Below are 16,681 nucleotides of genomic sequence, written 5' to 3' on the forward strand. Positions count from 1 at the left end.
CTCAGGATATTCTATGATTCTATGATTCTACTATGGCAAAGAAGGGCAGAAAATGAAAAATAGAAGCTGAAGGACTCATGGAAAAATATGTAATGACTGGAAGGGATAGCACAGGGGAGCTTCAATGGGACTGAAGGAATGCTAGCAAGGGGTTAGAGCCATCACTGAATAAAGATATCAAGACTCTTAGAATATATGTTGGATGCTGTATTTCCACGATGTGACAGTGACCAAATAGCTCTGGGTAATCAACAACAAAAGGAGGTTAATTAATAGTCAATAATTTGAGTAGCAATAGTTCAGCCAGGAGGTACCAACTGGGTGACCTGCCTGGCTGGAAATTGGTGGCTGCAGAGACCCACAGCGCCTGCAACAAGGCTTGACACTGTCCAACATTTTCCTCCATGATCTGCAAATAAATATCAAATCACTCGCAGACAACACAAAGACAGCCTGCAAAAAATATGATGAGTCACACAGAGCAGTCTGGCTCGCCTGGGGCCGTGCAGCCAAAATGTGTTAATAAAGCCAGGAGCTACGTCAGAAGCTGGGAAAATGCAGGAGGTCGTGGCCTGAGATTTCCTGGGAAGAGGGGATCTGAATAGGTTTTGAGGTCACCAGGGGCAGTCAAGTTTTGTGATCTTCTGGGGAAAAAGGGCTGGTGTTATCCTTTGAAAGGGGAAAGCACTGCCATCAAGAGGAGCACCTAGATATTCACTGGGGCTATTTATTAGCAGACTTATAAAGCAATGCATTTTTAAGCATCATGGAGAAGAGCCCTGTGAGGTATGTGGTAACTTGTCCAGCACCCAGTGCATCAGATGAAGATGAGATGCCCTCCAGGATGAGACAGATTAATTAATGCTGAGCTCTCTTCAGGGGATAACTGGGAAGGGTTGAAACACCTTGGCCTCTGAACCTGCCCAGAAAGGGATCATCAGGACAAGCGTGGCCAAGCTCCCTGCTCCTGCAGACCCACTAACCTATTTTTACTTGGGCATGACTGGAAAGCCAAACCACGAGTGCTCTCACCCACACGTCGCATTTCCTCCTTATGCAACTGTTCCAAAATCTGAGCCTGGTTGCACAAAGCGAAGGCAGCCTCGTCTTCTGCCAGATGGGCCTCGTACTACACAACAGGCAGCGTGGAGAACCTTTACTGCTGCTAGCCCAGACAGGTGAGCTGGGGAATTAAACTGGCATTAATTCAATTTGAAGAAACAAAGATCTATTATTTTTGCTGTGTTTAATGGTTGGTCTGGGACACAACAATCACACAAAGGCTGGGTGGTGGCACCCAACTAATAATAGGACTAGAGGGAACGGCCTCGAGTTGTGCCAGGGGAGGTTCAGGTGGGAAATGAGGAGACATTTCTGCTCAGCAAGAGCGGTCAGGCCTTGGGACGGGTTGCCCAGGGAGGTGGGGGAGTCCCCGTCCCTGGGGGTGTTCAAGGAGAGGTTGGACGTGGTGCTTGGGGACAGGGCTTGGTGGTGACATCTGTGTTAGGGGGTGGTTGGACCAGATGATCCTGGAGGGTTTTTCCAACCCTAATGATTCTATGATTCATTTACATAGGCATACGGGCCATGCAGATCCCAGCTGGGCATCAGGACCTGCAGGACTGGGGTCTTCTGGATGACCAGACTGACAAAAAAATGCTCCAAGGTTGTTTGGAGGGGAAATCCCCTCATGGAGGCAAACTATAGCACAGCTTTGCTGTTGTGACCATTGCTCTTGAATTAAGCTGGGTTACCAGCTTGAGTATGGAGCAACACCACCTCGATGTCCCATTAGGGACAGTGGCAGTCATGGGGTTTCTCTATTGGATTCAACTGGTCGTCTCTCCAGTATACTGGAGTTATTGGAGCTCTAGCTGGATCAGTGGAGAGGTAGCAAAAACACTTGAAAAATAACCAGGACAATGGAATAACCAGGACAATATGGACTGGTGGAAGGTCTGGAATCTCTTTCAGAGGATAAATATATCGAACCCTGCTTCATTTTGTGTTGTCCTAAGGCCAGGCTCAGTTTGTCCTTCAGATAGGGTGCATGTCCATAATAAACTGGTGCTTCCCTGCTCTTCCAGCCAGCATGTCCTGCAGCAGGAATCTGAACCAGCAGCAACAGAACCATGGGTCCTGCTGGAGACAGGCTATAATAAACCTCATTTTTCAGCTTAATGTGTCAAAAGGTGCTTTGTGACAAATTTTCCCAATCTGGCAAGTTTGGAAACAGATTTTTCTCCAACAATGTTGTTTGCTTCACGTGTATATCTGAAATTATCTTGCTGCAGGAGAAAGCTGGGGAGACTTCTACCATGTATAATATGAAGTGACTTCAACATCTGAAGCATGCAAAGTGGGATGCTCGGATGTTGTAGATGAGAAATGCTCTGCACTCAGGGGAGTGTGGATGAGGACCATCATCACTCACCCTTTCGATCAAAAATTCAGCTAGATGCACTGAATGTAAGGGAATTCATATGCATATAAACAAAAGGTGGATTTTTAAATTTCTTTCCCTCCCCACACTGGAAAGCTAGCATTGCATATTTAGATATATATATAATTTATATATATATATATATATTATTTTTTTTTTCTTTTGTTTTTCAGTAAAGGGTATGATATATTTCAGGCAACTAGAAATCCAGCATCGAACAACTGGATTATATAGGCTGGAAGAGATGCATCGCCCTTCTTGTCCATTATAGCTCCCTTAGCGATAGATGTCTGCCATTTCAGAGAAAATTGGGTGAACGAAGAAACATATAACAAATATCCTATCATGAAGGGAAGTGGCTTTCCATCTTCCATCCCCAAAACCTTTGAACCCAATCTTCAAAACCGAAAGGCTATCCTAATTGAAGTTAGAGCATATATTTTCATATCTATACATTTGTGAAGCTTTCTAGTGCCTTGAACCCAAACCCTGCTTGGGAAAAGTGATGGGCAACATGGAGAGTGGGGCTGCATAAGGAGCACCAAGGTTTTCCCAAATCTTGTAGTGATGCTTTGAGGCACAGCTTCAGTTTAAACTTTTCCTCACACTTTTCACTAGGAAATCCAGCACATCATTTCCATAATGCCACGCAAATTAAGACAAATGAAGATGTCACTGAGGTAATTATGAATAATATGTGTGTATCTAAACAGAACCAGCAAATCCATTAGTCACCCCCTTCTGAACTGCCGGGTTGCTTTCAGGAGGGAGGACAACTGTGCATTTCTGCAGGTAGCATTACCAAAAGCGTTTCTTAGGATAAGATGTCTCATGTCTAATACTGGGATGAGCTTTGCACACATGTTATTGTTGTACTGGGCAGCTTGTGAAGGTAGTTAAACCCTGTAAATGGGAAACCACCATATAAGCACTCAAAAAAGACCATTTTAAAACTTACTTTAAAGTTACACTCCTCCAAAAGGAGTGGGATTTGTACTTCGAAGACCAACAGAGATTTTAACTTTGTTCATAGGACTTTGGTCCAGAAAAGACAATTCCAACTCATACACACCTCCTGGGATAATCCATGTTGTGATCACAGACTCGTGTCCTTGTCCTTTTTAAAGGGCAGTGGTTCATTTATCTGGATTCAGACATCTCCAGTTTTGTCTGACACCACAGTATTATTTGGTTTGAAGGAGCCACCAGCCTTGACATTCAACGTGAAATCCACTTCCCTCTTCTAATAAAAATAACACACCTCCTGCCAGCCTTGCTTCACAGTTATCTGTAGCAGCAACATCAATTCGTGCTGTGGTGAGGGTGATAAGACCCCAAACTATTGGGTTTTCTCAGCTAATTCATCTTTCTTCTTCCCCTGAAACTTGTGGCTTATCTTGCACCAAAATACCATCCGGGGGTTGTACCTTCCAGCCCCTCCCTCTTCCATTACCCCAACACAGAAAAGCCATTTCAGGATGGTGATTTCATTATACATCATTGATAGGGGATAAATTATTAAAGCAGATTCATAAAAAATGAAAGGCATTTTACACAGAGAAGGAGGCCTGACAGTAACCTAGATATGTCACAAAAGCTGATTGCCACCACATAGGAAAACCTGCCCCTTGCTGGAGCAAAAAGGGGGAAATTATGAAAGATGTATGAGGGTGGGAGAAGAAATGAAGTGACTGGAATGACAGAGTGGGAGATAAACACATCAAGGCAAAGGAAACAAAAGAGAGAAGACAATGGAGGAAAGGGAGAGTGAATGGAGGTTAAATAATTCAGGTCAGGATTTTTAAGAGCCTTGAAGAAACAAGGGAGCGTGTCACCTACGAATCGTTGCAAAATACTATAGTAAAAGATGCTATTTGCAGCTTTAGAAAAAGCTGTTGGATTCATTCATTCAGCCAGACCCTGACTGGTGTAAATCAGCAAACAGCCAGTCAATTTGAGGATATTTACACCCTCCTGAGGAATTGGCCCATAAATCAGAAGGGCAAATCCAGGAGGTGCAGCTCCAATAGTTTCAGCCTCTGCACCACAGATGCTGTTGGCCCGAAATCCCAATTGAATCCCTGCTTGCTTCTGCCCTGGTACTTGATGGATCTGCCTGACAGCTCCCCCCAACCTCCCAGCTCCTTCAGCCACGCTTCATTACATGGAAATAACCCTTCAGATTAGGAGTTTTGCATCATTAATCCACGTTAATGCCCTCAGTGCCTTCTGTGAACTCTGTATGTCTCCTCAGCCCTGGGCGTGCTTTTCTCTGAAATGTTGTGCAAGTCCTCCAAGCCGTGCGTCCTGAGACCTGCAAAGGGTGAAATCAAGTTTGGAGCACGCTTGTGAGCACTTTTATCTTCTTTTTCTCTCTTGGGGTCATGTCCTTTATGGTTCGGTTTTATTACCCAGGTCCTGGGGGGCAAAAAACTTTGCCTCCTGCCTCTATCTCCCTCCACTTCATTTCATTTCTGATCTGGAAATATTTCTTTCCTTTCCTTGCTCTCATTTCTGGTCTCCTGCATTGCTCTTATGTTAGCCTTGGCTTTGCTCGCCTGGGGGCTTCCCTCCCCTCCACCAGCCTTACACATCTGCACCACTGCTGATACAAAGCACAGCCAAGGCTGTATGGATGTACTGAGCACGCCAGGGATGAAAGCAGTCATGCAAAATTAGTCTTGTTGGTGGGAGGATAATTCCTATTAATCACGTCTATTACAGTAACACCTCAAGATAAGTGAAAGACGAGTAGAGTGGTGAATAGCCCAAAATGAGGAAAACTCCCAGCACTGAACACTTCGCAATCTAAAAAGAGGAGCACAATAAGAAATGGTGTACAATAAACCAAGTGGGCAATATGATGATTATTTTTGAGTGGGAGAGGAAGTGGAGTGGGAGAGGAAGTGGAGTGGGAGAAATGTGCGGGATGCAAAGTGAGTTGGAAAGAGAGGCAAAAGGAAGCAAGATTCTGAGGGTAGCAGTTGTCACCCAGAGGAAGAGGAGGGAAATATTAGCGATGGAAAACAGAATCTGTCAGAATATAGGAATTGTTAGCATTTCTTAATATTCCAGCTTGTGGTAAAATGAAAAATTTGGGATGCGAGGGGGGCAGTCGAGTTAAATCACTGCATTGCATTTGTATATGAGATGAAACCTAAATCTTTGTATTTGGTCAGCCTGAAATATTGTGCCTAGTTTTGTTGGGAAAAACACACACACACACACAAGGTTATTTATGAGTTACGTAAATGTTTTTAAAGTGGACATCTGCCTTGATTTGGGTCAGTGTTTAAATCAACGCTGCCATTTCAAAACCTATTTCCATGAAATCTCACCTTCCCCCTTCAGAAACATTTCCTCACAGCATTCACTTGAGAAATGAATGTTGGTGGCTGTGTGTTCCTGCCCTCACTATGTGCTGAGCTACCTCAGGGAGCTGAAGAGTCAGAAAAAGGGGGAATTTTGGTGAATGTTGGGGTTGGGTTTCCTGCCCCTGCAATTCTCTGCTCCCTGATGATCAGATACCTTCGGGGGAAAAAGCTTATTCTGATTTCCACCATGGATATCTGGATTACTGCGAATGATGGCATATAGATAAGATCCTCAGCTGACATTTTTTTTGGGTTTTTTTTTACTCAGAATCTGAATCAGAAATAAGTGTTCGGACATCAGAGAGGAGCAGCCAGATGCCCACGAGGTCCCACTGTCCTGGGACACCAGCAGCAGGAATCTGGAGCAAAACTTCCTGCAGGCCACCGACGTCTGGCGCTGCAGCTTTGGACCAGGCTCCTCTCTAATAATTGTGCAATCATGGTAATTATACACACACACACAAAAAAAAAGTTAATTACTTAATCATGTGTTACAAGGCCCCTTCAGCTAGTAAGCGAGGCACACGCTCAGTGCAATTATTCACAGGCATGTAATCTACTTCCCTTTGTGCTGAATATTTCATTAGTTGCTATTCACATCTTCTCAGAGGTGCTTTGCAATGGTTCAGTGATTGGATTTACTCTGGTTTCTTCCTGGCTTGTACAAGCCCTGTTGCTACAAATACTTCTCTGTATTTTATCCCTTTAGCGAGAAGAGGGGAATCTTTCCAACCTCCTGTTGCCAAAGAGAACTCACAACACAATCATCAGGAGCTCGAGGCATTTTTATTACTACTTTTTGAGGTCTTTTGGGTGGCTCCCAGCATTTTTGTCCCATGCCTGTGCAGCTTTTGGCACCCTTGGGATTTTGGCCGTCATGGGGTGTCCCAGCAGTGGCACAATATGAATAAGGACCAGCAGTAGGAACCAAGGGGCTCTGCAGGAGGAGAAGATTGATTGGATTTACAAGTCAGACCTCCTTCTACAGCTGATCCAGCCATGGCTGGGATTACTCTTGATTCACTCCTGCACAGCAGGAGTCTGTATATGAGGAGCACATCCATAAGAGAAGAAGATGTATCAAGTCCAGGTGCTTGTGTTTACATTTTGAAACACTTGGACAACTTTTCCAAGCCCAAGTCAGTTTTCTTCTGAACTGGACCCCGCAAACCCAACTCTGGTTTTGGAGCTGCCATGCTCCATGGAAGCTGCCCATCTCTCCCCTCCTCTGCTGTCTTGAGTAATCAATTCAGGGAGGGAAAACATCCTTCTGCTTAAAGTTAGTGCTTGGGCAAGGTGAAACAAATCCCTGCTCCGAGTGTCACAACACCTCAGGCTAAACCTAGAGGTAATTATTAAAGTCTGGATGATTTGTGCTCTTGGCCATCTGCAGGGCTGTTGGGCTGGACTACATCTCTCATTATGTGCTGCATAAATCATACGGACATAGGCAGCCTCACCCAGAAAAGGAGATATAGCAAAACACACCTATTAATCCCATGAAACAGAAACATTCATCCTACATTTCTAGTTTCTACTTTACAATTTTTCAGCAAAAACTCTGATTTCTAATTCCAATTTGCCATCAAGGTGTCTTGTACAGGATCTGCCATAAATGGCAAATGGAACAAATTGGATGTTAAAAGCCTCAGAAAAAAAAAAAAAAAAAAAGGCCTGAGATGTTCTTGGCTACAATGCAATAGCAGGGAGATCAGACGCTCTTCCAGATGCTGCACAAGACATTTTTGACCTTGTAGCATCCAAATGTGTGTTCCTGACTGTGGCTGAGAATTTACTGTGCATTAAAAAGCTTCCAAGGATTTTGAAAAGACCTGCTGAGCCTGCCAACTAGGCTTCCAGGATAATCTCTGAAACCCAGAATGGTTCTTCCATCCATGAATCTGAATTCCCTGTTGCCTGTGTAAAGGAGAGAGACCGATGAAACCAGCGCCATTCCACAGCACTGAATAAAGGGAGAACGGGACCCGTTTTCTTTTTCCGACTTTACTGAAAATAAATCAAGGCACAGTCATGCTAACTGCATTATACAGATCCTGGTAACTTCTCAGTACTTGGGAGACAAGAGAAATTATCATTCAACTCTGATCATCAGCTTTATTATATGCCAGCCAGACGATACACATTTCATGCAGACTATACGTTTGCTCCAACCGTTGCTCGGAAGAAAGTGCTCAGCTTCATGTGCATTGGTCCTGCACTAAGGTACTTGGTTCTTGGTCTGTAGCACCAGGATTTTTTTCAGGGGTCCTGCAAGCAGAGAAAGAGCATCATTGCAATGCTGGCAGAGCAACAGGGTGGTGCACCACGACGAAATGTCCTCCCCGAGCTGGAATTGGCTCTGTAGAGCACTCCCCATGCAGCCCGCACGTGTTTGGTATGTTCTGGGGATGGTTGGTGAGCCTGGTCCTGGTCCCTGCAAGGAGCTGCTCCAAAACCCATGGATGCCCATAAAATCAGTAGGGCTGGAGCCCTTGACTTAGCTGGGACCAGGACCATGGGTCAGCTATGAAAAATGCTTGCCAATTGATTATAACCTGCATCGAAAGAGCACCTCGCTGTAAAATTGTCTCACAAAGAAGCAGTTTGTTTCCCTCAAGGCAGGTGGGGAAAGCCCTATAGCGCAGGGGAGCTCTTGAGCTGCTGAGGAAGTGCCCAGTGCCCATTAAAAAAAAAAATAATAATAAAAAAAAAAAATAAAAGGAAAGAAAGCCCAGCTAACATGTGCTAAACCCCATCCAAGAGCACCTCTGTGACCCCTGGAGACACCAGGAGGTGCTGGTGACACCGAGGTGTAGGATCTATTGTAGGATCTGTTATAGGATCCCTAGGGCCAGCTCTGTCCCTGGGGTAAAACAGCAGAGAAGCATCAACATGAGCACCAGGTTTGCATTATGCAGCACATGCTGTGGGGAAACTACAGCTCCTGTAGGGTAGGTTTGGGGTGGCCTTGGATGGAGCAGGTGGGAACAAGGCTCTGGAGGTAGGGTAGATGCTGTGGGGACAGTCTCTGGATGGATGTTCAAGGGAAGGATAGGGCTTGTTGGAGGAAGAGAGTGGAGGGGGTGCAGAGGGAAGGAAAGTGTAGGAAATGGGGGAATTCATCTTCATTAGGAAGGAGAAGGAGGATCTCCAGGGCTGAGGCGAGACGTGTGATGGATGGGGAGGGATCTGTGAGGCTGCAGAAAGAAAATGGAGAAGCAGGAGAAACGTGTTCAGCTTTAAAATGGATCTTTGTGTGGTGGTCGTGTTAAGGAGACCCCCCGTGTCCCCTCCAGCCTGCCCTTGGCTTTGTGTAGGGAAAAACCCCAGCCTGGATCTTCGTGAGAGGAAGGCGAGGCTGGCACCGGGGCCAGGAGAAGAGATGGTATAACCATCTCCTTGGTCAATGACAGGAGAAGAAAACAAGACACTTGAGACAAACCTGCCCTGTGCAAGAGGTTAGTGGGGCAACACCATGCTTAGAGCCACGGGAGGACAGCTCTTGCTTAAATACTCACCCTTGTCCTGCCCTTCGTGCTTACATTTATTACCAGAAGCTGTTGGCAGAGGCTGGCAAAGCCTTTCCCCAGTGTCCCCAGTGCTCACTGTTTGGGGCTGCTTGTGCAGGAGTCCTCCCAACCTACTGGTTGCCTAACTGGGAATGGGGTGAGCCCAGCACCCTAAATAAAAGGATGAGGGGTAATTCAGGGCAGCTCTTTGTGAAGCTGTCCACGCCAGGTCCAACCAGCCCCGTGATGCCGATGCACGGACATCTGCTGGGGCAGGACCTGTTTGCTGGTCTCTGGAGAAGGCTGGAGAGGTAACCACATCCTTGCCATCAGGCAGCAGGTCCGAGGACACCTACACACCACTGGGAAGGTGGAAAGCTGCCCTCAGATACTCCAGGCACCAAGGAAGTGACCAGGTATCTGTTCCTGATCTGCTATGGGGTGATGCAGCACCTATGGGGCCCGAGCTCAGGTCTTCTCTGCTGTGTGGTGCTCCAGGTTGTAGCAGGGCAATGCCAAGCTAATCCCAGCTCTTCCCTGGGTTTGGTGTCCAACTCTGCTGGAGTTTTCAGGGGAACTCACCCTTTCCAGCAGCCTCACTGGGGTGCCTCTGTTGAGGCATCCTGGAAGGCTGGTGCATAGCGTGCATGTCTGCAGGGTGGCTACTGCTCTGTTTTAATTCCTTGGCCCTTTCCTCATGAGTGTGTGCTTCCTTCAGCCATGTAGATGTGATTCTGTGATTCTTTAGCACAGGCTGGCTCGGAGCCAGCCTCCTGCAGGAGGAAAAGGCTGCGTCCCATCCCCATCCCCTGGCTTCCTCTTTGTTTGCATCGAATTCATATAATCGTGTGATTGTCCTTCCCAGTAAAGCTCATTCAGAACCTGTTTTAAGCTGGGAGGAGTATAGAGGGGGAGGTAACTGCATTATTTTCCCCAGGCGTTGGCACCCAGGGACAATGCAGCATTGCACAGCCTCTCACAAGCCCCAGCTGCTCTCTGTGGGGCTGCACAATGGGGTCCAGCCCTGGGTACCGGCCTTGGGAAGAATGTGAAAATCAGAGGGTTGGAAAAAAAGCCAAATCCTGAACCATAACAAGTCCTAACACACAAGCAGCAACATTTAGAAATGGTCTTTGTCTCAGCCAAGCGAGGAAATAGGCTGGAGATCTTTGCATGCATGAGGGCTGTCGGCAGCCAGCCATTGCCCAGCGCAACTCATTTGTGTCGGAGAGGTTAATTACGTGGTGTGACAAGGTGAGAAATGGAGAACGGATGGATTGGAGGTGACAGATCATTACTCAGGTTATGGCCAAGAGACAGAAATGCAGAAAATTCAGCAGGGGTTCATTTCCCAGAGGCAGCACCTGGTGTCTGGAAAGAGACAGTGGATGACCACCACAGACAAATATTGCATGGTCTCCCCTTCTCTGGCCCTGGTGTAAAAGGAGGGAGCACACCAGGACCTCCAGACACTTCTGATGGGCAACATCCCGTGCAAGGACTGTGCTCCTGTGCCTTGGGTTCCAGACTTGCTTCCATCGATGATAGGTCCTGGTAGAGACCTCCCATTTTTCACAGATGTGGGGGACCTGCTCATGGCACCCCCCTTTTCTCCAAAGGTTTTGGTGGCCTCACTTCGAAAGAGAGATGGTGATGTTTATCCTCTTCTGCAAAATTATCTTCATCCAAAGCAGTTTAACTATTTGGGAGTCATAAAGCAGAGTCAACTCCAGGCACATGGAAAATTAAACAATGCTTTCAAGAGCAACTAGAAGTAGAAGGAATCCTCTCGTGGTGGCTCAGGAACAGCAACATAGCTCCAGGCACATGTATCTGTGAAGTCTGACACCAAAGGGATATTTTTTGCAAAGAATCATGAGAAATCTGTCTCTTCTTTCCCAGATAACTCAGGTGAGGAGACGGCTGTCCTCTGGGGAGGAACTAACCTCTTGGTTTTGGGGCTTGCCCAGGAGAGCAGTGACAGGTTCATGTTTCTTGGAAGACATAAACTCATCAATTCCTGGGCACACACTTTAACAATGAGGTTAGAAAACGTGGCCAGTCACTTCTCCTGAATGCTTTATTGTACTTTGTGCACCAAGTTTGCTTTCAGTATAGCAGTGACCGAAATACAAGTCTTCTTTGTCCTGGCAAAAAGCCTTAGTGCTGTACTCAGCATCTGGTCTCCGTCACTTCCCTTGGAAAAAGCAGCAGCACCGAGCAGTGGGAGCTAAACCTGCAAGGTACAGCAGGAAAATGAACTGCTTCAGCCTGGGTCTAGATCTAATTTAGACCTAGTGTCACTCATGCATCTGGTCTTAAATACATTCACTCCTTAACATTGGACAGATGAGATTTTGGCTGCTATTTTACATTCTTCTAGAACTTCACTTTTGGAGCCTAGAGTATGAGTTTGGAGGAAGAGGAGGCATAATGAAAGCACAACAGGAGGGAACAGACATGGGAGGTATTGCCCACACCAAGTGATCCCCTTTTCCCACTGCATCTCCCCAGGATCTCCACCGAAATCCCTAGAGCCTGGAGAAGTCAAGCACAACCCAGCTGCAGGTCTTACTTGTCCTTGATGGCATCTCCAGGCTTTTCAAAGAGAGGACTGGTCCTCCACATACATTTTGTCTCTTCTGTGTGCTCTTGCACAGCCAAGGTCAGGCAGAACATCACAGAAGGAAGCCCAGGGGACCAAGCACTGCTTGATCCTTCTCCCATTCATGCCCAAACAGCTTCAGTTTGGCCTTGACTTAGGTCTTGGCCCATGAAACAAAGACTGATGGCCACACTGTGAGCCTGGCTGTCTGCTCAGCTTGGAAAGAGTCTCCTTTGCTTTCTGGCAAGGTGACATGCACTGAAACCTCCAGCCAGCATGGACCAAACAGCACTGTCAGGCAATAAATTAGAACAAGGAAGGCTGGCAGTGAGCTAGGAGGGAGCAAGGGGCCACCAGGGACTTTGTCACAGTTGGGTCCCTGCTGTACTCACAGGGAGAAGGGACCGTGGGCAGGTTTAGTCCAAGCCTGGAATGGAAGAAGAAGATGTTCAGGACATCTTCTGAACCTCCAGAAGCCTCCTGTGTATCCATCTCTGAAACATGCCCTGCTGCTAAGCCAGCTTCTGCGTCTCTCCCTGAGAGGTGCATCTGCTTGGCTTTCCAGCGATGCACTTCTGCCCACTGCTTTCTGTATTGTGCCGAGAAACATAATTTCTTCCACGTTGGCTTCTTCTGACATGTAGGAAATATATTTCTTTTAACATCAGCTTCTTCTGCCCTGGGCTACAAGACTTCTCCCTTGTTCTCCTCGGTTGATGTATTTGTTGAACCACCTGTCATCTCAGGACATTTCTGGAGAAAGGCCAAGCTCTTCTCAGATACATCAAAATTGCAAAGGACAGACGGCCACGCAGCTCTGAAAAGTCCAGGCTCCCACTTAGACAACAAAGCTCATCCCTGTGGCTGTAAAAAAAAAGAAAGAGAGGCACCACGGAACAAAAAGACGAGCAGAGCCATCCCAAAAGACTACAGACAGAGCCGTGGTAGCAGGACCGACTGCAGGACTGGCCACGAGGACAGACACACCGGGCACTTGCAGACACAGCCACTGAAGCCACACCAAGAAATGAGAGAGAGAAAAGGGCCGTCGGAGGGTGAGGTATTGTTTATTCCAAGCAGCGAATGCTACCACACAGTACAGGCAAAGAAAAAAGGCTTACAGTCCAAGAGACGAGACCAGACACCAGACAGTAACTCAGGGAGGGGAAGGGGAAGATCCCTGGTAGAGCTGGGTATTTGGGATGCCTGAGGGGTGCTGGAAAGTTTGGGGAAGCAGCTGTGGGACAGAAGCTGGCAGGGAGGATGGAGGGAAAATGGGTTTGAAGGTAAGAAGGAAGATGTTGTGGAGGGTGGACGGGGTCTGGTGGGGTGCTGAGGCATTGAAACTGCATGGGAAGGAGCTGGGGAAAAGCCCTCCAGAATCATGTGCTCCAACCACCCCCTACCACCAATGTCACCACCAAGCCCTGTCCCCAGGCACCACGTCCAACCTCTCCTTGAACACCCCCAGGGACGGGGACTCCCCCACCTCCCTGGGCAACCCGTCCCAAGGCCTGACCGCTCTTGCTGAGCAGAAATGTCTCCTCATTGCCAACCTGAGCCTCCCCTGGCACAACTCGAGGCCGTTCCCTCTGCTCCTGGCCCTGGTTCCCTGTGAGCAGAGGCCGCCCCCCAGCTCCCCACCCCTTCCTTTCAGGCAGTTGCAGAGAGCAATAAGCTCTGCCCTGAGCCTCCTCTTCTCCAGCCCAAACCCCCCCAGGTCCCTCAGCCGTTCCTCACAGGACTTGTGTCCCAGGCCCTTCCCCAGCTTCAGAGCCCTTCTCTGGCCACGCTCCAGGGCCTCGATGTCCTTCTGGGAGTGAGGGGCCCAAAGCTGAACCCAGCACTCTAGGGGCGGCCTCAGCAGAGCAGAGCCCAGGGGGATGAGCACCTCCCTGGCCCTGCTGGCCCCACTGCTCCTGACACAAGCCAGGATGCTCCTCACAGATATATGGAAAGAATCAGCTCTTTTTTTTTTTCAAGGGCTGGGGATTGCAGCATGGCTCTGGCTAGGGTGGGGTGGGAGGTGGGGAGATGACAACAAGGGGGGGTTCAGAAGCTTTCCCCCCTTTCCATCTCTCGCACCAGTGAATTGCTGACAGCGAAGGAGGGGGTTATGGTTATGATGCCCCAGTGCCCTCACACATCCCTGGGATCTGTCACTACTCCTCATCCATCATTTTCTGGCGACTGATTTCCTTGGAGCAGGCTCCCTGCAGGGAAAGCTGGCGTTTCAGACAGCACAAAGGTGCCTTGCATCCTTTAGCAGGCTTTTCTTTCATCCTCGGGCTCACATCTCCTCCTCATGACAGTCCTCACCAGGCAGCTGTTTCCAAGGCGCCCTGAAACAGAAAATAAATCTGGTTACAAGCAATCTCCACAGGTCACAATAAACAGCCAGTCCTGAAGTACTCAGAGCCATGCCATCCCTCACTGCAGACATCTGAGTTGTGAATAGGCTCAGCTGCGTTACTGGAATCACTCCCAGCCCAGAAACCTCGTGGGGATAAGGGCAAATGGAGGCAGGCTGTGAAATCCCCAACTGGATCAAACTTACCGAGACGCTGCTGGAAATGGGGAAGAGCTGAAGTCGGTGTCTGCACATCACGATATTTTGCAACAGCACACAAGATTCTGTTTGTGGTGCTGAACATGGTCATGTCTTCACACTTCTTCCTGCACAGCTCTTCTTCTTCAGCTCACATTGGCGTTGCTGTTGGGAATGATGGTTATTCCCTGCATGCCAGGAGGTGCCAGCTATTGCAAGGACATCTTCCTAAAGAGTCCCTTTCTCTCCTGCGCTGGCACACCTCTAAACAAACCCCAGGTCCAAAGGATCCTGAGAAGCAAGAAGCATTTGTACAAGGGCTGATGTGTCAGCTGATGTAATACCCCTGCTCATCCTTGGACCTTGGTTTACCAGTCAGGGGTGTAAGGTAATGGTCAGTGTTTTCACAGGAAGCTCAGAGATTTGGGAACAACAAGAATTAAACCTCAGTCCTGTGCCCAAGCCACACAAGCTCCCATCCGATGCTGGGAATGGCAGTGTCCCACAAAGGGAGGGATGGAGAGCATCAGGCACTGACCTCTTCATCCCCAACCTCTTCATCCTCCCCTGCACAAGTCTTCCAGGTGTGTGAGCACACGATGCATCTGAAAGCACCGGATTACACCCAGCCAGCACAGCTAAGCTAAATGTCCTACTAAGACAAAACATTTAATTTTTAATAACTCAGCTCCAGCGCTTTGTGGAGACATCTTTCTCACAACAGCCCTTGGGAATGGGTGGGCAGTGCCTGTTACTAATGACCTGGCAAAGATTAATGAGTTAGTCAGTAGCAGTGGATTCAGACAGTGACGGCTGAAGAAAAGGGAGCCCAGGTCCCAAATGCTTGGTCTCAGCCCAGTTGGCCCTGCTGTCTCCTAGAAAAGCATCTAGGAGGTACTTTCTCCTAGAAAACCATCAAAGCCCCTCCAAGTGTGCAGGCTTTGCAATGTTGAGCAAGTTCAGAGAGCAATAGGGCAGCAAGGGGATTTTTTTCCAGCACTGTGTGTGGTTGCCTGGGTGGGACCAGACCACACATCCATGCTGCAGCAGGGGAAGGACACTCTGAGACATTTTGAGAGCCAACATGGACTGTCACAGATAAGCCCCATCAATGACCAGTCTCTTAAGAGTGAACATTTTCTCCAGGATGAGCTGTGGAGGGGTGAAATGATCAATCCCAGGAGCTACAGCCCAGCCGAAACACTTCAGAACTCCTGTAGTTATGAGTGATGGATGAATGGATGAGGCCGGTGGGGAAGGGAGAGGGAAGGCAGAGTGATATGGCAGGACATCAGAAAGCAGCGTTGCTGTTAGCATGTAGTCCCAGATGGAATAAGTTCAGAAAGTGAGCTGTAAACGAGGCAGGGATGAAAAATAGCACCCAGCAACGGCAATGCAGAGAAGGGTCAGTGCTCCATGGAGGGCAGAAGCACGATGCTGGAGGAGGGATTTCAGGACACAGCCCCAAAGCGGGCAATTTTTCCCAGGTAGGTGGGGATGTTATTGGAATATCCATTAAAAGAGAAAACATGGTTAAAAATAAAAAAATTGCAGGTAGGAGCTTACAGGCCAGGTAAAAGAAAAAAAAAAAAGAGATGAAACTAAGAGTAGGGTTCACCGTTTTGAAACCAAGCTGTGCCCTCAGCCCTGCTTTGTTCTGAACCACTATTTTCCCAGACAGCCAGCACTCCCACCGATACACAAGTCAGTGCTTTGCACTTCCACAGCGCCAAGTGCCTGTTCAAAGCTGGCCAGGCTTGCTGCGCATTGGAAGTGCTCAACCCAAGCATCTGCCACCTCCTTTTGGCACGGATTTATAGCCCTCGGACCCCTCGTGGGTCCTTCAGGAGATTCGGGGCACAAGCAAGAGCTGTAGGCAGTTGGGAAAGGGCGTGTAAATAAATCGCTTGGGGTCACAGCATCTCCCCTCCCTCCAGCTCCCGGGGGAGCCCGGTGTCTGCTCCCTGCTCCGCTGCAGCGTGCACGCGAGCGAGGTGCAGCAGCAGCCGGCGTGCCGGGCACTCACCGCAGGGACGCTCTGCTCAACACGTGGTATGCGTATATAAAATAAAAGCCAACTACCTGCTCCGTCCACATGACTTCACTGTCCATCTTCACCTTTTGCAAACGCTTAGCTCTCGCGTCAGGCTAGTCTGAGGGCAGCAGGCACCTAAAGGGAGTCAGACTGCAACAGCTCAGTTG

The 16,681-nt window shown here is 48.2% G+C and overlaps 1 protein-coding gene across 1 annotated transcript in view; it reads right to left on the reverse strand.

The window, feature by feature from the left end:
* Positions 1–8,015: 8,015 nt before the first annotated feature.
* Positions 8,016–16,681, reverse strand: part of MAP6 (microtubule associated protein 6) — a gene marked incomplete at both ends in the record, with an annotated part of 35,177 nt that continues 26,511 nt past the window's right edge. Inside the window, one exon of the mRNA XM_084288225.1 lies at positions 8,016–8,085. Coding sequence (XP_084144351.1) covers positions 8,016–8,085 — 70 coding nt within the window. The remainder of the gene's footprint in view (positions 8,086–16,681) is intronic.

Source organism: Netta rufina (assembly GCF_964035555.1).
Source record: "Netta rufina genome assembly, chromosome: 1".
Lineage (NCBI taxonomy): Eukaryota > Metazoa > Chordata > Aves > Anseriformes > Anatidae > Netta > Netta rufina.